Source organism: Hippopotamus amphibius, chromosome 3 (genome assembly GCF_030028045.1).
Source record: "Hippopotamus amphibius kiboko isolate mHipAmp2 chromosome 3, mHipAmp2.hap2, whole genome shotgun sequence".
In the NCBI taxonomy this organism is placed as follows: domain Eukaryota; kingdom Metazoa; phylum Chordata; class Mammalia; order Artiodactyla; family Hippopotamidae; genus Hippopotamus; species Hippopotamus amphibius.
Window position 1 is genome coordinate 154,113,852 of NC_080188.1, and position 20,505 is coordinate 154,134,356.

General features: G+C 56.0%; 1 protein-coding gene across 1 annotated transcript in view; it reads left to right on the forward strand.

The window, feature by feature from the left end:
• Positions 1-4,303: 4,303 nt before the first annotated feature.
• CNTN2 (contactin 2) overlaps positions 4,304-20,505 on the forward strand; it is a 28,624-nt gene continuing 12,422 nt past the window's right edge. Inside the window, exons 1-7 of the mRNA XM_057729908.1 lie at positions 4,304-4,431; positions 13,450-13,601; positions 17,790-17,934; positions 18,018-18,193; positions 18,353-18,448; positions 18,830-19,039; positions 19,319-19,418. Coding sequence (XP_057585891.1) covers positions 13,532-13,601; positions 17,790-17,934; positions 18,018-18,193; positions 18,353-18,448; positions 18,830-19,039; positions 19,319-19,418 — 797 coding nt within the window. The 5' untranslated portion in view covers positions 4,304-4,431; positions 13,450-13,531. The remainder of the gene's footprint in view (positions 4,432-13,449; positions 13,602-17,789; positions 17,935-18,017; positions 18,194-18,352; positions 18,449-18,829; positions 19,040-19,318; positions 19,419-20,505) is intronic.

Here is a 20,505-nt window from a genome sequence, read left to right on the forward strand (position 1 = left end):
ATAAACGCAGGGCATCATTAGCATCTCTAATATTAAATATTAATAATGACATTAGCATTGTCTATTATAAGCCTGAGAAGAAGTTCCGAGAGCCTTGGGTTGCAATGGCTAAGAGAATAATTAGACCCCTCCGGGCTGCAGACCCCTTCAGGCCCTCAAGCACAATTAGGAAGGCAAATGTGGGTGGAGCAGTGAGATTTCCCTTCCAGCCCCCTACTCAGTTCATTTTGGCTCCTCCTGGACCCGCACAAGACATGCTCTTTGCAGTCCACAATACCCCCGTGCCAGGGATGCACTCCCCACCTCCGCTCTGTCCGCCCAGGCCCAACTCGAGATGCCCCGCCACCCCCGCCAACCGAAACCTTCCCCCACCTCCTAGCTCCCTTTCTCCCCTCATCTGAACTGTCACAGCAGTTATTCTGCACCATTCATTCACCAGTCAACACATAGTTACTTGAGTCTCTACGAGGCACTAGGCACTGTGTTAAGGCGGGGGGCGGGGAGGGGGAGGCATTAACGAGATAATCTCTGCTTTCAGAGATTGCACAGTCGGGGGAATAATAACCAGTATTTTGCATGGCACTAGTTCATACAAAAAGTGCTTTTAAAAATCATGTTTAATCCACATGTCCTTATAACTGTTCTAAGGAGGAATAGAATTCTTCCCATTTTACTGATGAGGAACTGGATTCTCGGAGCAACTGAGTGTCCTTCGGTGACCTGCCACTGTCATCCAGCTGGGACTGACAGAACAGGGACAGAGCCCAGCTCCCTTGAGTGTGAACCCAGAGCCATCCGACCCTCGAAGCAGAGGAGGGCTCGGCCTCATAGCGCACACCCTCGTTACAGACGGGGAAACTCAATCCTGAAAGGGCCCAAAGGGAAGTGCTGACGTTCACTGAGCACCTCCTGTGTGCTTAAGTCAATGCTCACACCAACTCAGTGAGCTTTGTATCTTAATCCCCATTTTCCAGATGGGGAACCTGGGGCTCTGAGGAGGTAAGTGGCTTGCCCAGGGCCACGCAGCCCAGACGTAGCAAGGCTCTGTGTCACACTGGTCTGGTTTCAGAGCTTTGCCCCACCTGCCTGTCACTCTTCCCTGAAGCTGCAGATGGACCATCCTGTTAGCACTGTCAGACTGCTTCTGGAAAGGTTACAGATACATTGAAGGCAGACCACATCCTGTGGCTCTTAAATCCCCCCCTGTTTTAGGCATAGGCATGGCTCCATAAACACATAAACACTCCTGGGAGCTCTAGAGAAAGTCTGAAGCCTGAAACCAGACGTAAAGACACCGGTGGTGGGAGGGGCCAGGAAAGCCTATGTCAGGCTTGGCACTGACAAGGGAGGACATCAACATCATCAGGGCCCTGGAGCCTGGCAGGGTCTCAGCTCCTCTCCACTGGTCCCCTGGGGCTGGCCTGAGGTCCCTCCTTGCCCATCGGAGATCCACGGGTGGGGCCTCCGGAGGAAGGAGCAGATGGTCTGGGCAGGGTTGGGTGGCCCTCAAGATGCCTTCTGGGAATCCCCACTCTGGGGTCACCACATGTTTACAAGCCAATAAGTGACCCATCTGGTTAGCTGCCTGATCGTCTTCAGATAGCCCTTCTCTGCCGCGTCCACAAGTCTGTGGAAACTCAACTTGGAGATGAGGTATCCCACTCTAGACAACAATGAGACCCACTGATTAGCCACAGAAAGGAGAGGTGCCCCATACAGTCAACTGTGCTGAGGATTCTGGGATCTGACAGGCACCAAAAAAGAGTAAACTGTCCTGTCCCCTGCTTTGCCCACCCAAGAAGGGCAGGCGATGGGGGGCTGGAGTACGTGGATGCTGGAGCCAGACCAGCAGTCCCTGCTTCTCCACTTGTTTACTTTGAGCAGCTTCCTCAATCTCTCTGAGCCTCATCTGTAAAGTGAGCACGACAGTAAGAACACACTCCCCCTCGGGTGGATAATTCAGGTAAAGCACTTAGTACAGTTCCTGGAACATTGGAGATACTCAAGTTATTATTAATAATTTATACAATAACTAATAATATTATCAAGTGTTCTTGTCATTATCAAACTAATGGTCCCACAAGCAAAACTCAGCCTGGAGCCCCAAATGTTCAGCCCACTCTCTTGTCAGAAACAGAAGCACCTTAGAGGCCAGCAGTGAGGAGCTCCCCAAGCCCCCCAAATCCATCTCAGATGAAACTTTGGGAAAGGTCTCCCCAAATCCTGTCCTAGGCTTAGTTAGCATTCTTGTTTTCACTTACTATGGCTGCTGGAGCCCACCTGGGCAGGGCAGGCAGGTTGCAGATGGATCGGAGAGCATCTTAGAGAACCTAGTCACCTGTGTCACTGGAACGGGAACTGTGGCCTCCCCAAGGACCCAGTCCCCACCACAAGGGCAGTAGCTGTCCTAAAACAGAGTCACAGAGACAGCAGTGTCAATCTAAAGCAATCCTCCTTGCAAGCATTTCCAGACCCTTGGCCCCTGAGTCAGCCAATGCCCGGCGCGTCAGTCCCAGGGCAGCGGCTGAGCCGTCTCCTCTTGGCAGCCGTTTCTGTTTGGAGAGAACTTGAAGCCCTCTCCTCAGAGACTGGGCTGACCCGGAGGGTGTCAGAGGGCAGGGCTCACCTCAGGAGCTTGCAGCCAACGTGCCAGCCCCAGGAAGACAGACAGACAGACAAGGACGATGTGGACAGAGGCAGAAAAAGGAAGGACATCCTGGAAGGGGTGTGTACAGCAGCAGTCCAAGTTATCCAAGAGATGTGGCTTGCACCGTCTCCATCAGGAACAATGGAGACTGTCTCCCCAGCTGGGAAATCTCTATGGAGGGGCAGCGGAAGGACTAGAGAGGAGAGCACATGGGACCTGGGCAGACATTCAGGCCTTGGAGGCTGAGCAGCAGACCCTCCCCCACACCACATCTCCTTCTCCCTTTCCAGGCCCCTTCTCTGTGTGCCCAGCTCTGTCCCAAGCCCCTGTTCCCCCTCCACTCAGGAAGACATGGAGCCATGCTCCAGACTTGACAGGTCTGCCCATTGAAAACTCTGATGCTTGCCTGGCCCTGCCAGCTGCTTCAGCATCTGGAGCACTCACCGGTCTTGTCTGTGTGAGCTGGACAGCAGGTGGACCAGAGGCGGGTGAGACAACAGTGACAGCCTGACGGGGCCCACTGCCACCACAGATGGCTGGTTCCTCCTCCTCCAGGCTGCAGCCTTCCTGGGCACACCTGCCACATGACAAGAGCGGAGCAGGAGAGATGTGTCCCTCACCTGGGTGAGCACCTAGAATCTCAGAGCTGGCAGGGACCTTTGCCATCATTAACCCCTTCAGGTTACCTGTGAGGCTCAGAGAGGACAGAGCACTTAGCCTAGAACACACAGCCAATCAGTAGCAGAGCCCAGACTACCTTTCAGACATTCAGACCCACCTCATCCCAGCAAACTAGTGAGCTCTTCATGACAACACACTGCTGGCTCATTGCAAATGAACTTGGATCCATATGTACTGATGGGAAAAGGTGCCCAAGAGCTATTATCCAATTTCAAAATATTTTGCAAATCATGATATATTGTGTGACGCATAAAATAATATTAATAACCCATGTAATTATATAGATGAAAAAAATAACCTGGAGGCATGTAATTTAAATTTGTTAAGGTACTTTCACTGTCTATGTTTCAATTTCCTCTAGTGTTTGGATATATTGACCAAGAGCTCGTGTCACTTTTATAAGCAAGGGAAACAATAAAGATGAACGCGTAGGGTGAGCCGCGGAGGCAGCCCTCCACCCTATTTCCCCTGCACCGCAAGCTGGGAGTTTCCGATTTGCAGCCCTTGCTCTAACAGGGCATGTCTGGAGGAAACAAGGAGTTTGCCTCCATGAGTCTCTAGGGTTTGAGGACAAGAGCCACTTTCTTTGGCCTCCTCGCCGCACCCCTCTCCAGCCCTTCAGTTCTGGGCTGGGCAGGGAAGGTGGGGGCAGGCAGGCCAGACAGCGCTGCCCGGGAGCTGAGCTGCCCATGCATTATGGAAGACGCGAGCGCCCTGGCTCGCTCCCTGGCCCTTAAATGACAGCAAATGAGGTAAAGCTGGGAGGGTGGGGACGGGAAGGGGGTGGGGGGGGGGCAGGAGGAAGCCGTCTCCAGGGCCCCGAGCGAGCGTTGGCTGAGGACTGGAGCCAGCCAGTGAGCGGAGCCGGGGAGAGGGAGGAGCACATCTTGATGCAGAGATGCTGCAGTGGCTCCGGGCGCGCACACACACACGCGCCCTCACCCGCCACCGCCGCCACCGCCGCCGCACCAGGACAGCAGCGATCGGCTGAGGCGAGCAGGGAGGAGAGGAGGGCGGCCCAGGGGGCTGGCGGCCGGGCTGGCTCCGCTCCCCAGCTCGAGCAGCCTCCACCTACCCCAGGCAACACCCTTCTTTCACCCCAGGTAGGTGCCAACCGCTTTTGTCTTCTCCAGCCCAGGGGCTTCCCAGGGCACTGCTGTGGACAGGGTCTCTGCGCTCAGTTTCCTCGCAACTTGGGAGGGGGCAGGGACAGGGCAGGAACCCCAGCCTGCTGGCAGGGGCCCGTCTGACTTCTCACCCTAGCCCCACAGGGGCCGCCAGGACCAGAGATCCCCTCCGCCCTGTCTACGTGGGTGGCATCCTGCAGAGCCCTGGCAGGCCAAGCCTGGTCAGGAAGCTGGACCCAGTGGTGTGTCCAGGAATTCAAGCCACAGGCTGGTAGCAGCAACTACCAGCGGCTGCGGGGCCTGCCCTGCACGCCTGGTCCAGGCCTTGACCGTCCATGAAGTCAAGTGCAGACCCTGACCTGCCGCCAGATGTCCCTGGATGGAATTGAGCCTGACTGCCCAGACTTGAGGTCCCCCTGGCTCCGTCTGTGCAGGGTGACCTCTTTGCAAAGTCTTGCTTCTGTTCAGCAGAGGAGGAGGCTGTGGGAGACAAGTTTGGGCAAAGCCCTGTCCAGGAGAGGGGACTTAGGGAGGAGAAACTGAAGCGAGTCACATTCCTTCTCCCTCCCCAACCTTATCTTCCCCTCAGATCCCTCCCCCTCATCCTCACAGGTGGGAGGGAAGGATTTGCAGAAGTTTGGCTTCCCAGTGGGAAAAGGGGCTGGCCTAGAAGGGGGAAGGGCACTATTTAGGGGTCTAGAAAGGCAGGGCCCTCCTTCTGTCCAGCACTGTGGGGCTTACATAATAGCCAGAGGTGGGGGAAGCAGCCCCAGCCAGTGTCCAGAGCTGAATCCCATCACTTGCTCTAGGAGGGGTTTCCGGGTCTGGGAAGCAAGGAAGGGGGTGAGCTGAGACAGTGCCTGTGGAAGGAGAGAGTCCGAGCCCCACACAGCGACAAAGCCAGGGACCCTTCAGCCACAGACCACTGGGGGCTGAGCCTATGTCCCAGGAGAAAAAGCTGTCAGTCAAGATTGTTTGGAGGTTTGGGAATCTAGACAGACCAGGATGGAGTGAGCTGTGAGTACCCATGGCCCCTGCCCTGGAGAAGAGCGGGTTTTCTAGCCCCTAAGGTTTCTGCCCTTAACTTCCCCCGCTTCACATCCAGCCTGCAACTTGTCAGACTCTGATCACCCTTTCCTTTCAGCCTGACTCCCCAAGGCCCCAAACTCCCTTCCCAGCCCAGCTGGCATCCTTTCTCTTCTGTTCAAAGGGAAGCAGAAGGAGGAAGAGCCCAAATAACCCAGGAGGTCAGTGATCTGATCTCACTCTGGGCATCAGTCTCAGACTCATCTCCCAAACTCCTGGCCAGACAGCCCCTCAGTCCACTTAGCCTCTGAGTCCCCGCCTCCCAGTTGCACTCAGAGGGACCAGACCAGCCACCAGAGATCACGGGCAGCAAAGGGTGGGCCACCTGTGGGACAGGCTGGAAGTGAGGCAGGGAGATGGTGCCCTGACTCCTGGCCTTGGGAGGAGGGAGTTCTCCTCTTAGAGACAGCAGCATCCAAGCCTTTCCCCAGGGGGCCCACCAGTTAATCCCTCCTAGCCAGGCTGCAGGACCACTCAAGAGAGGCTTTTACCACAAGGTCAAAGTTCTTCCTAATTTCCCATGAGATCTATCAGGAGTCCCCAGCCAGCGAGAGGGAGGTGGGAGGTAACACAGACCGGGCAGGGCCACTGAGGCCATGGCATCAAATCAACCAAGGTCCACCTGTCCTTCCGGGGCTCACCAGGAGCGGTGAGGGAAGCAGAGGCACACTGCCCTAGGAGAGGGGTCCCCTGCTCTCTCTCTTATTCCCCGCCCATCTTCTATACCCCACCCGGCCAAGCTCTGTTCTCACACTGCCTTCCTGGTCGAACGCACTCCTCCACCTACCCCACATCCTTCCCCCTGCCAGATTTCACTCCTTATGCAACACCATTCCAGCACCTTCTCTGCCAACAGTTGTTCACATAGAGACACGTGTGGGATGGGCCGCTGAGGACGTGTGCTCAGTGGGAAGGTTACACACACTGTCTCTGACTGACTGACCCGACGTGCTCCTTGGGAGTAAGTACAGAGAAGGAGGTGCCCCCGAGGTATCCTCTCTGACTTTAAGGCCATCAGGGAAGCCATACATTTTGGGGTGGTTTGGAGAATGAACCGTGCCCCACCTCCCAGAAACGTCCTCAGCCACATGTTTGTGAGAAAGCTTATCCAGACACCTTGAAGCCTGAGGTCGGAACCATGGGGCTGAGGATTGATACACAGGGAAAGAAGAACCAGGGCAAAAGATATGCCAATGAAGCAGGAGGGATTGAGGCTAGACTGCAGGAGACACTTCCTTACCAGGAAGACATGCCACGAGCAGGTGGGGCAACCTTCTTTCCAATGACTCTATGAGGGTGTGGAGAACTCGTCCAAACTTAGAGACAGTCCTGCCTGGAAGTGGAGGTTGGGCTGGATGACCCTGTAAATTTCTCCCAGCCTCAAGTTATCCTCTTACAAATAGTTCAGGGGGAGGTGACTCAGAAATCCATAAGAAGGCAGACATCCTTTCCTCTCCCTCCTGCATGCTAGTCACCTCTCACCCTTCTGGACCTCCCTAATCTAGACCAAACCCCCAGGGATTTTGCTAGCTTGGAACATTCATGGGAGTTTCCATGGGTTCTATGCCCTGATGGTAACTCTCCTGGAGTAAAGAAGTCCTTCCATGGCTTTAATGAATTCTCTTGCTACAAAATGAGCCCATGTTTCCTTTTTACCCAAAGAGGATGCGAACAAAAGCAAAGGTGTGTGACATTCTCATCCAAAACTGAACACACTCCACCCCAGGACACATGCAGACCAAAGCGCACCTCAGCTTCTTTATCTGATGAGCCCCAACCCACACGGGGGGCACCTATCCTGACGGAACCTGCTAGGTCTTCTCCAGCCCCAGCCCACATGTCCACCGGCCTCATAGCCCAAAAGGGTCCCCCACCCTGGCTCCAGCGGAAAGGTGGCCTTCCTGCAGTGCAGCCCGAGAGGTGCAGTTAATCTGGGCCGCAGAGTATAAACTAGCCTGAGAGGAGGAGCAGGTTCACACCCACCTTGTAGGCTTGGTTCTGAACCAGCCTCTCCAGGAACTTGGGGGGGGGCGGGTTTCGCCTCTCAGCAGAGATGAGGAGACATGCAAGATTGTTCCACTCATTTCTTCACGATTTGGATCTTCTGAACCAAGCTGAAACAATTGCTACTACTCCTGATGCCTCAAAAAGGGGCCCTCCTCCCAAAGCCCTCACTCATTCTGCCCCCAGACCCCACATGGCGCAGGGAGACAAGTAGGCAAACCTTGAGTCTGGGTGCTACTTGCCCCACCCCCAGGTCCTCCCAGGAGAATGCAAGGCTCTCGCCTTCTGTCCACTCCCCACTTTGAGGGGTCTCTTAGTCAAGAGGATGGGGACAGGAGGGCCAAAAACTCCAGACTGCAGATCAAGGGCCGGACTTCCCCAGCCCAGTGCCAAAATCTCAGGCAAATCCATGAGGCTGGGCGTCACACGCTACCCAGAGGGCACAGCAGTGCCAGGGCTGGGGCCTCAGGGAACCAGCTGCAAGTACAAAGAGCCTGCAGAGAACACCGAGGGGCGGGAAGAGAGGGAGCACACAGAGCAGGCTGGGGAGGGGCCCAGCTGCAAGGCTGCCCTGTCACCAAGCAGTCCCTGTCCCCCACTGGGGACTGAGAAGGTCCCTATCCCACCCAAATATTCCCACAGGACCTCCTCCAGCTCAGGGCACCAGCCTCCCCCACTGAGGCCTCTCAGCTACGGTCCCCTTCCTGCGGCTTCTGCCCCACCAGTCACGCAGCCCCCCCAGGCCCCTGAAGACTGCCTTCCTCCCGGGGGGTGTGGGGATGGCTCAGACCTTCCCGGAAGATGGTGATCCTGTCCCGGGGGGCAATTCCCTCCGTAGGCAGAGCCCTCCTCCCAGCTGAGACCCCACAGGCAGGAGGTGGGGTGGCGCAAGAAGCACCTGCTTGGGGGAGCCCACGTATGTGTCCAAGCCAGCTGCTCTCCTGAGCACAGGGCGTCTGGAGGCGACTCTGTGTATGCCCGTGCCCTGTCTGAAATGGTGTGCTCACCGGCGCGTGCCCAGGCCCACCACACCTGTGGGGGGAGAGGGGGAAGGCGCCTGCCCAGGGAGACTGTGGGAGTCTGTCAGTGTTCTCAACACACGTGAGTGCAGCCCAGATGTCAAGACTGTGTGGAAGGGAGCCCGCCTCACAGCCGGGCACGGTGTCTGTGGACACACGTGTGTGTCCCTTGGTGTGCTGGCGTCCATGCTGGAGGCCTGTGAGGGTTCTCAGTGATAAGCGCTGATCTTTCCCAAGCCCGTACTATGGGCCAGGAATGGTGCCGACCTCGCGGGAGTCCTGGGAGGGGGGTACTACCCTTCTCATCCCCATTTTGCCGATGGAGACTGAGGTCCAGCGAGGTTGAGTAGTGAACGTAATCACCGGGGTTATACTGGTTAGTTATCCTGAGGTTACACGGGCTTGTAAGCGTCAGGTCTGTGAGCACGAGAGCCCACCCCGTGCAACGCTGTGCTGGGCTGCTGGGTGGGGCACGGGGGGGACCCCAGGGGCTCCTGTGGTACCTGTCGGCTTACAGTAAGTCACTTAGTCTCCACCCGCAACTGGGCTCCAGGTGCCTTCTTTTCCTACCACCACCCGTGCCAAAGGTGCTCAAATCTCCATTGTCCATGGGGAGTGAGCGACGGGTTCGGGGCCAGAAACTCAGTGGCCCAAGAGGAAGCACTTGGGCGGAGCGCATCTTTCATTTTCTGGTGGGCTCCGTGCAGGGGTCCTCAGCTCAGTAAACCCTGGTGGAGGCCGGCTACAGTCTTCCACCCCCCCGCTGTCCCCCAGGCCCTTTGTCTCCTGGGCCCAGCAATTCAGCCAGCTCCCCCTGGTCTCCCTAAACCCCAAGCAGCCTATGAACACCTACGTTTTCCCAGGACCAGCCCCGAATGGTGACAGCCTGTGCCCGCCTGTGCCAGCCTGCGCCTGCACCCCTGCACCAGGACAGCTGGCCGGGGCTGGCTCAGGGTCCAAGGGGCCAGATCGGGCCCTGGCATAGCTCCACTCCAGCCGTGCTCCTGACAAAAAGGCCTCCCCCATTCTGGGCATTGTGGGGGTGTGTCACGGGGCAGAGGGTATGGGGAAACCACCGGCCCATGCAGCCCCTGAGCATATCCCCGGCTGTTCTCAGCTGGGCAGCGAGCTCTGCCAAGGCGGTGTTGTCATCACTGCCGCCCCAGCACTTAGCCCAATGCCTGGCACACGGTGTTAAATACACAGTGCGAATGGACGCAGGGCAAGACTGGGTGCCAGATGCCTGGTGTCAGGGAGGCAGTCCGTTCCAACCTTTAACCCAAGCTCTGTGGGGGTGTGGGGTGTGTAGGTGTGTGTGTTCACACAAGGCCTTGACACACAGTGGCCTTAGCTCAATGTACCTCTGATTGGGTTGCTCAGTCCCTAATGCTCCCCAAGGGCAACTCCAGGTGCTCCCCAGTCCCAGCCCCTCCTCCACCCATGTCTCCTCTGAGGCTGCAAGTCTCAGTTCCAAGGGGATGCCCAGGACCCTCGAGCCCAGAGGTGACTGATAAAAGTCTGGACCAAATTGAAGTTTAGGACGAGCAGAGGGATTGTATTATCTGTGATGTGTGGTCATTACTTACAGTAAGAGAGAGAACAGATAGTTCTGAGCACTGTGGGGTGGAGATGAATGATGCAGGGTGCAGGGCTCCTGGTAGATCACAGGGAAACAAGGCAGGGCTGGGTCCTCACACCCTGTGCTGTGCAGGGACACAGACACAGACACACAGAGATACACGCACACGGAGGCATATACCCAAAAGACCAGAGGTACCCATACACAGACACACAGACACATGCATATATACAAAGCCACAGGACCAGACCACACATACACGCAGGGAGATATAGGCAGAGCACACAGATACACACGAAAATCACACACATGCGCACGCACGCACACACGCACACCCACACCACTCTCCAGCACGGCTGGTGGGCAGCAGCAGACTTCTGCCCTGGCATCTCCAGCCCCGGGTGCAGGTCCCTGCCCATCTGTCTCTGCTTTGCTCGGGCACACTCAGGATAAGAGCCTGTCTCCCCAGCCCACACCCTACTCCCTCGCTGATCCCTCAGGATTGGCAGGCAGACAAAGGGCAGGAAGCAAGTGATGACTGAGCATCTTCTCTGTGCCAGACTCCAGACAGGGCACACTTGGGCCAAAGGGGCGTTTTCAAACTGTTCGAAGCCATGGAACCCTTTGTATAAAGGGAACCATGGAGGGAAGCCCAGCAGACAAAGCAGGTATAAGTGGAGTTGCTCTGGCTGAAGTGGGGAACAGTCTGGTTCCCCATTATTTCTTCACGGCCCCATCCCCACCTCTACCTCAAGGCAAGTCCAAAGACGGCCTCTGCAGGGCCCTCGGTGCCTCATGCAACACTCAGAACATCTCTGTAAAGGAAATGTTATGGTCTCCACTTTGCAGATGAGAAAACTGAGGTCCACTGGGGGAGATAACTTGTCCAAGCTCACATCGCTGCTGGGATATGAAGCCAAGGTCACCAACTCCTGTCTGTCAATTCCAAAGCCTGCGGTGATTCCCAGTGCCCTTGTATCTCCCTGCATTTGTGTACCATCCAGGGCCCTGCTTCTAGAATCTTTCATGGCTAAGCACCCTGCTGACCCTAGTGACCTGAGAGTATGTGTGAGAGTGTATGTGTGTGCGATAAAAAGGGAGTGAGTGAGGGTGTGTATGAGAGAGAATATGAGAGGGTGTGTGTGTGTGTGTGTGTCTTGGGTTGCATTCAGAGAGCACTGAAGACTGGTCAGCCCACAGTGTGAGTGTGAGTGTGAGTGTGAGTGTGAGCCTGTGACATGGAGGCATACAATCACAGATGTTCTCAAGCAGATACATGTGACACACAAGTGACACTATTCTGTGCCAGCACATTGCTAGGCAAGTGATACCAGGGTGAAGGAGACATAGTCTCCCCCTTGCGGGGCCCACAACCTTCTGATGGATACACCTGTACGGGCAGGGCACCAGCGTGCGGTCAAGAGCAGAGCTGAATTCCATGTGCGCCTGGGGGCAGCTTAGGCCTTCCTGGCAGGGGTGAGATGTGAAGGGGGCCTTGAAGATGGGTGTGCCTGGCCCAGGAAGAGCATTACCCTGGGGACAGAATCATGTGAGCAAAGGTACAGAGATGGGGTGCTGGGGAAGTGTCAAACGGGCTGGAAGTGCCAAATTTCTGGGTTCAAGTCTGGGACTGAAAGTGGCCAGGATAGGGAGAGGCAGGTGGAGATGTGGCACCGGGGCTGCCTTTCTGACGCAGGGAGGTGGGTATGAGGCTGGAGTTGGGGCGGGGGAGGGAGTGTCATCTGTTTAAACACTACTCTCCACTCCCCCCTCGCCCCATTCCCACCGAAACACCCAGTTTCTCAGCCTACATCCTCGCTGATGGGCCCTGGGACCACTTCTCCCCACACCCCTTCCCCCACCAGCTCCTTCAGTGCCAGTTGTGGCTGTTTGAGAAATAGGAAAAGGGTGGTGGTGATCAATATTGAGGTTTCAAAGGGTCTGGGAGCCCTTTATTTCCCAGGGAATAGAGCCTGTAGGGAGGCAGGGAGATCCTGAGCTTGCACCGGTCTTCAGACCCTGCACTGGCCCCAGAGGCAGACTCAGGTCGTCGGCAACCTGCCTTCTCCACCTCCCCATCCCCATCCAGGGGCAGCATTCCCAGCCCCTCGGCCACCCTGCACTCTCTGGGAGCATCACAGTCTCAGAGCTGGAAGAGATACTGGAGAGCACCCATTTTACAGATGAGGACACTGAGGCACAGAGATGGCATGGGTCTTGGAGCCAGTCAGTGGAAGAGCCACCAGCCAGGCTCTCCCCCGCAAACTTAGATCCCCTCCTTCTGCTCTTAGTTTTCTGCACAGCAGGTAGCAGGGCAGAGAAGCAGCGTCTGCAGCAGGGTGATCTGGCTCTCTAAGCCTGGGAGCCTGGTGACCCAGAGTCACTCTGATAACTGAAAAGCAGGCCCCTGAAATTCCACACTCGCCCTGCCCCAAACTGGGCAAGTCTGCCTGGAGATGTGGAGTTGGTGAAAGGCTGGCCCTGCTCATCCCCCCAGGATGAGGCCCCCATCTCTCAGACTGATGGAGGGGGCTCTGGCTTGCTCTCAGTGCCCCCCCAGGGAGCAGGTTCTCCAGAGCTCCAGGATTTAACCAAATCTCTGCTCATCTTGGGAAGAGGAAGGCTCCTCTAGGAGCTGCATTTACTCTTTCAGCCCAGAAGGCCTATCCGGGCCCCCTAGCGCATCTGGTTGGGGAGCCTTGCTAAGGGGGCCAAGGTTATAGCTCCATCGCACAGGACCTACGTACCTTACCTGGGGTCCAGGTGAGAGGGTGTGGATGAATCAGTGAAACTCCTCCTCATTGTTAGAAACACAAGACCGGTTCCCAGACACTCGATGCAGCTCCCAGAGGGGCTTATGACCCACACCCAGGCAGCTGTGGGGGAGGGGCAGAGGACAATGGGCCACAATTCCTACAAGATGTTATCAGTTCCCCAAACCCAGGCACGGGGCCTGCTCTCTCCTGGCCCAACACTGAGAGCTGTTACCGGGTGAGCAGGCAGCAGGTTCTTGCCTCCCAATTAGCCACTGCTTTCACTTCCTGAGCAACACCCTGCTGGCTGCCCGGGAGGTGGGGTGGGGGTACAGGGCAGAGCCAGACTCCCAGGGGGCAAGCAGGAGGCACTCAGCCCCGGGAAGAGCTCCTTGGTAATAGCCAAGCCCCATCCCCTGGGGCCCTGGGGAGGGTGAGAGCAATTCCGGCCTCTCCCCAGGCAGAGGCAAAAGCATCACCAACCCAGATGTGCCTGGAGCTGGGAGGGGAGCTCCTCAGCTCAGAGTCTTCCCCCATCTTTCTGCCTTCCTAGGTCCTTCTCAGCCTCCAGCCAGACTCTCGCTGTGCTGGGCTGAGGCTCCTCTCGCTCCCCACCTCTGCCTGGAACGCCCACCATGGGGACACCTACCAGGAGGAAATCACACTTGCTAATGCTGGTCGCTGTGGCCCTTGTCTCTGCTCCAGGTAAGAGGGTTTGATTGGGCGCCAAAGCCTAGCAGGGATGATTATAGCGTTATATCATTGCTATTTTATTAGGGATGACTACAGAAATCATTGACTCTGCATCACTGTGGCACTTCAGTTTGAGGCCATTTCCTTATAAAATTTTCCTGTTTGTGGATTTTACTTTCCCTTCGAGATCAGGAGGAAAGGGAATGAGTCTTTGTCATATTGTAAATGAAGAAAAGCATGATCCAGAGAGGGTGAGGGGCTTGCCCTGGGTCACACAGCAAGACCATGGCACAACCAGATCTCCCTGACATCAGCCCAGAGTTGCAGCCTCTTAAGGTTGCAAGATTAAATTAAAAATTATTTGCTTAGTTGTACTAGTTGCATTTCAAGGCCTCATAGCCATATTGGATAGCACAGATTATAGAATATTTCCGTCATACAGAAAGTTCTATTGGATAGTACTGCTCTAGGATCCCCTGACCACAAAACTCTGGGAAGGTTCCTCAGTGCAATGCTAAGCCCTGGCAAATGGACCAAACGTGAACCAGGATCTGGGAAGAGATGAGGCGGAGCAGAGAGTGGGTCAGGAAAAAGGCAAGAGGGACCCAAGCAAAGGTTCTTATGCCAGGGATGCTGCCAGGTGGGAAGAGGGGAGGAGGGAAGCTGGCAGAAGGAAAAGGAGGGCATGCAAAAGCGAGCAGTGCAGGGCGGGAGGCCCAGGCTGGCTGGATTCTGGAGCGTGTGCTGGGGAGGCAGTATGGGAGCCCCAGCCTGTCTGAACTGGGGGAAGTTTCTGGCAGCCTGCTGCTGCTCAGAAGGGCCTGCTGGGACCACTGCTTGGTCTCTCTGCCCTGACCCCCAGCCCAGATCAATGCACATTTCTTTTTTCCTTAAAGATCTCCATGGGAGAAAGAGTACCCATCCTCCGGTGTCCGTCTGGAGTTCTAGCTACCTCAGACTCCACGTCCCCATCCCACAGCCCCAGCAAGGCTGCAACCTGCACATTTTAAATTCATCTCACCAGGGAAGGGCTCCACTGGCATGCTTTCAGATGTTCTCATTATGGTGTTAACTGCCTCCCAACCCTGCACCCCAGTCAGTGAGGCTGCTGAGAAATAAAGGAGTCTCCCAGGCCCCCAGCCCCAAGCCTAGCATCCGGTGCCAGGGCCCCCCAGGTCTGGAGGAGCTGCTGGGGTGGGGAGCCCATGCTGCATGGAGCAGGGCTCCTCCACATTCCCCACCCTCAGTGCTGGGACCCCATCACCTGAGGCAAGCAGTATGGGTGGCCTCCAAGGTCCTTAGACCAGAGAGGTGGGAAGGCCACTTCCAGGAGCTGCAGAGGCAGGAGTGGAACATCCCATGGCTGTTGCCACTCCCTAGGAAGGGGCCTCAGCTCTCGGCTGTCTCTGCTCACCTACCCTGGGGCCGCAGCTTTGGACTCCTGCACCCCAGTGCAAAGAAGGGCAGCGCGGCTTCCCCTCCATGCTCTCAGCTCCCTAAATCCTTCCTCTGCGAGGTCCTGATGCCTGTGTTTGGGGAGCAAAGTTGTCAGGACAGGGAACCAGGAGAGGATGCCAAACAAGGACACAGAGGGGGTGGCTTTGCCTGGGAGTGTGTGTGTGTGTGTGTGTGTGTGTGTGTGTGTGTGTGTGTGTGTGAAAGTGCACGTGTGGGTGGATGTGTGTGTAGCTTCAGAGGGAGGTGTGGGTGAGGGAGGGTGCGTCTGCGGATGTTTGAGAGGGTAGAGATGTGAGTGAGTTATTGATCGGAGGGATGACGAATGTGTATAGAAAGCCTTACCCACAGTGCCGTGGCTCTCAACTCTAGCTGCCCTTCAGAAAGCCCATGAGGCCCTTTTAAAATCTCAATTCCTGGGCCTCACTCCTAGAGATTCTGATTCTGTACCTCCTGGATGGAACAGCATCTCTGATGGTTCCGATGGGAAATGGAGGTCAGGAATTCTGAGCCCCGTGGTTAGGGACGCTGGCTATGGGGGAAGGCTGGCCAGGGTCCACATTCCTAGATCTGCCCCTTCTCACTGTGTGATTTGGAGCAAGTTATTTAACCTTCTAAGTCTCAGTTTTCACATTAACCAGACAAGAAAATGGCTACCTACCTTGTAAAGAGGTTATGAGAAAGAAATGTGGAACATGGTATTTGATAAAGAGTAAGCCCTCAGTAAATAGCATCTATTTTTGTTATTATGAATAACAAATGTTATTTGTATATATAGAGACATTTGTAGCCGCATGTGCATGGGAAGGGATGTGTGTATAAACGTGTATATCTGACTACTGGAGTAGCTTACAGAATCATGTATGTATATATGTGTGAGGTCTGTGTGCATGTAAGGAAGCGTGTGTACGTGAGAGGTGTGGAAAGCGTGTATATGTGGATATTGGGGTGAGGGTGTGGATATTGGGGTGAGGGTGTGCATATGGCTAAGCGCAGAGGAGAAGGCGTTTTTTTCTGGAAGAAAGCCAGTCTTAAAGCATCAGTGTGTCCCGGGCCCACTCAGCCACCCCCCGCCCCCCGCCATCCAGACAGAGTTCCTGGAAGCTGCTATTATGCAAGGTTGTTTCCAGCAGCCTGGCTGCCTCTGGCTCCCCCTCCTTTCCCTCCCCTCCCAGCCGTCCCAGCTGGGGCAGGGGGCCCTACCTTCCACCACCATCATTAACGTGGGATTAAGCTGGGCTCTCCAGCCGAGATGATGCGCGCCATCTCCGAGGCCTGGGGCGGCAATGAGGGATAGTGATGGGCCGTGGGGGGGGGGAGGGAGGGTGCCATTTCAGGGAGCCCTGCCTCCTTCCTCATTCTGAGAGCTGCTTAACAGCTGCCCTCGCTCCCAGGGGTCCAGGGCTGGGCCTCAGCTGTGGCATGGGGCCCACTCCCACCCCTGGACCGGGGCTGACAGCTGGATGCTCCGGGAGAGCAGGCACTAATTGGTTAATGGTGATCCTGCCCTCCACGACCCATAAAGGAGGGCCTGAAATCAGCTTCACTGATGGGTAGGAGCCAATTAGGGGTGGCCTGGCTCCTGCCTGACACCACAAAGGCAAAGTATCCCCGGCTGTACCAGTCAGCAAATAGAGGCAGGTGTGAAACACTGCCCTGTGCCTCACAGCCCCTGCCCTAGTAAGCCTGGACCAGGAGACATGAAGAGCAAGGCATCTGCTCTGGGAGGGGACCAGACATGAAAACGGCCTTTGCATGTAGGATACCCATCTGTTCAGCAAATTCAGGAGCCCGAGGTCTAGAACTGCGCATGCCACAGGCTTGCCCTGTGACCACGGGGATGTGGTTCCCTTCTCTGGGACTCTCTTGGATTGTCACAATGGAATTTTATACAAATGCCCCAAAACAACCTGTATCACCCACCACTGAGCCTTCCTTTCTCCCGATCCCCACCCCGCTCTTTACTTGGGTCCAGGAGACAGTGGCTGAGTACACATCTGGTGCCAGGCTGAACCCTGCTACAGACCTGTAGGGGGGGGGGGGGTCCATCCTCTTTCCATTTCACAGGTGAAGACGCTGAGGCTCAGAAGGGTCCTGCAGCAGCTAATAGAGGCCCCGAGCCCGAGCATGTTCTCTCGGGATGCCCTCCCAGAAGGGGCACTAGGTTCCAGGGCCACATCTCCTCTCTCCCCCTTTTCAGCCTGTGGCTTCCATGCATCTCTCAAGGCCCATCTCATGCCCTGCAGGTCAGCTTTTCCGTGAGTCCCCTGAGTGCTTCCACTCCGAGGGTCCCCTGCACTTGAACCTAAACCACTATACAGCTCTTGCCTCCTTGTACTGTCAGTTTTCTGTCTTGCTCCCTGGACGGCAAGCTCCTTGAGAAAGAAGAACTGTGGCTTACTCATTTTGCTGCACAGTCCCTAGCCCAGTGCTAAGCATGCATCAGGTACTCAATACCTGGGTGTAGGAGGGGTGATTGACTGAACTACTTTGACTAGATGAGGTCTGCCCAACCTATTGAAATTCAAATTTTAATTAATTATAATCAAATAAAATTAAAAATCTGGCTCCTCAGCCACACTAGCCATATTTAAGGGTCACAATGGCTAGTGGCTACCATACTGGACACTGCAGAAAATGGAAACTTCATCACGGCAAAAATCCTGCTAGACAGCGTTGCCCTGGAGGCCAGGCTCCAGCTGGCCCCTTGGCCCTGAGACCTCTGGTGGTATCCCCCATCTGCAGCTTGGAGCTCCGCCTGGGGGTCCCCAGCCACCTTTGGACCTGTCTTTGAAGACCAGCCCCTCGGTCTGCTATTCCCAGAGGAGTCCACAGAGGAGAAGGTGACACTGGCATGCCGCGCCCGGGCCAGCCCTCCAGCCACCTACAGGTGAGATCCCCACGGTGGTGCTGAGAGTCCCTGGGCAGCAGGCAGCTTTTCCTCACATCAGCCCCCCTCCACCCCTGCTGCAGGTGGAAGATGAATGGCACCGAGATGAAGCTGGAGCCAGGCTCCCGCCACCAGCTGGTCGGGGGCAACCTGGTCATCATGAACCCAACCAAGGCCCAGGATGCCGGCGTCTACCAGTGCCTGGCCTCCAACCCAGTGGGCACCGTTGTCAGCAGGGAGGCAGTCCTCCGCTTTGGCTGTGAGCCCCATGGGATGCTAGGACACTTTGGGGGCGAGAAAGAGGGGGCTGGAAAAAGTGTCCAGAAAGGGCGGGAGACTATTTCCCCATGGAGGCTGAGCTGGGGAGAGGCCCCCAGGCTTGGAGGACAGTGCCTGAGTGCCCTGTCTCCACCTCCAGTTCTGCAGGAATTTTCCAAGGAGGAGCGAGACCCAGTGAAAACCCACGAAGGTTGGGGGGTGATGTTGCCCTGTAACCCACCAGCCCACTACCCAGGTGAGTCAGGCCCCTGGGCCATGTTAGACAGAGGGCACAGGAGAGGCTTCTGGTCACTCAGCGGAAGAGGGATGGAATAAGAGTGGTGAGTGACCCTTGGAAGCACCGATCCCTGGGTCCCAACTCTAAATGATTCTGTGCCCCTCTGGTGCCCGCTGGACTAGGGGTTCCCCAAGGGCAGGAGCAGTTTCCCCAGTAGACCGCATTCCCTGAGTGCAGGAATAAAGTTGCATCTTCCCTCTAGGTCTCTCCTCAGCCCCAGTTCAGAGCAAGGGGGCTCTCAGGACAGGGTCTACAGATCCCCAGCAGTGAGTTGGGGCCCCACCCAGAGTGGCCCCGTTAGCCCAGCACCCCCGGTTTCCTCAAACTCCCCATCCCCAGGCTTGTCCTACCGATGGCTCCTCAACGAGTTCCCCAACTTCATCCCGACGGATGGGCGTCACTTCGTGTCCCAGACCACAGGGAACCTGTACATTGCCCGGACCAATGCCTCAGACTTGGGCAACTACTCCTGCCTGGCCACCAGCCACATGGACTTCTCCACCAAGAGCGTCTTCAGCAAGTTTGCTCAGCTCAACCTGGCTGCGGAAGGTAAGGGTCGGCGGGGAAGGCCAGGAGGAGGGAGCTGAAGGGGTCAAGGGGCGTTGGGAAAGGGGGTTTTCCCTTCGAAGTTGCGAAAAGCAGCTCAAAGGGCACAGGGTCCGGCAGGACCCCCGGGTCCTCCTGCCACCTGGCCTCAGACCCTTGCTCCGTGCCCAAGGGGAAAGGGAGTCAAGGAAGAGTGGGCTCTGAGCTGTGTTGAGACTGTAAGCACAGGAGCACCTGACCTCGATCATTTGCATCTGATGTGCGAACTGCCTCTCTCCCCAGACACCAGGCTCTTTGCCCCCAGCATCAAGGCCCGGTTCCCAGCAGAGACCTATGCGCTGGTGGGGCAGCAGGTCACCCTGGAGTGCTTCGCCTTCGGGAAGTGAGTGATGGAGGAGGGAGGGGGCTGGCAGGGCACAGCCTCTCAGAGCCCCTCAGGGAGAGGACAGGCAGGGCCAGCTCCCAGGCATCTGGGTGCCCTTGCAGGGTCTAGCAGAGTGCTGGACCCACAGTGGGTAGCAACCACCACTCACTGGGCACTAACTCTCTAGGTGAGGCATCACACACACCAGGGGCCTGACATATGTCAGGTCACTTGGTCTTCCCAGCCATGCATGACAGGTTCAGGTTACACAGCACCGCAGGCTGGAGGCAGGTAGCATGGTGCATGGACCCCAACCAAGCCTGCCTCATCAAATCCCAGCTCTGTCATTTGCTGGCTGGGAGACCTTGGGTAAACCACTTAACCTCTCTGTGCCTCAGTTTCCCTATCTGTGCATAGTGTTAATAACAGTACCTATCTCATGAGGTTGTTATGAGGACTGAATGAACTAATATACGTACAGTGTTTAGAAGAGTATCTGGCATTTAGTAAGTATTCTACGGATGCTAACAGTTATCTTTTAAAATAGAAAATTTATAATAGAAATCTTACTCAGAAAAAGGATTCACTGCGATAGGGCTAAGCAAATAGCAGGTGCTCAATACCTGTCTATAGAATGAATGAAAGAATGTGATTTGTACATTGGTCCCCTCCTCCGTCATATATCTCCTGTGGTTACCCAGGATGCCCCCTGCTTCGTGGAAAGTCATTGGGCTTCCAGAAAATCCATACTTAAAGCACATGAAGGGCAACACATTACCCTTTAAGACTCACTGATGCCTCAGTCCATTTTAGTACACAGATTACTAACAACTAAATCCGCTTTGAAAAGTAGAGGCAAGGCCCTGCTGGGGAGAGGGGGAACCGGACCAGTAAAGACCCAGGTCGCAGGCCTCTGCTGAGGCAGGCAGGCCCAGAAGAGGCCAGTGCAGGGTGCAGGGTGGAGGCAGGGAGGGAAAGCCAGCTTCCTGGGACAGACCACCTGTGCTCTGAGCCTCCCTGGGGGAGGCCCCTCCTCCTCTCCTTGCTGCTCTCCCTCTGTCTCTTCCTGGACCTTGCTTCCCTTTTCCACCTGCACCTCGGGGTG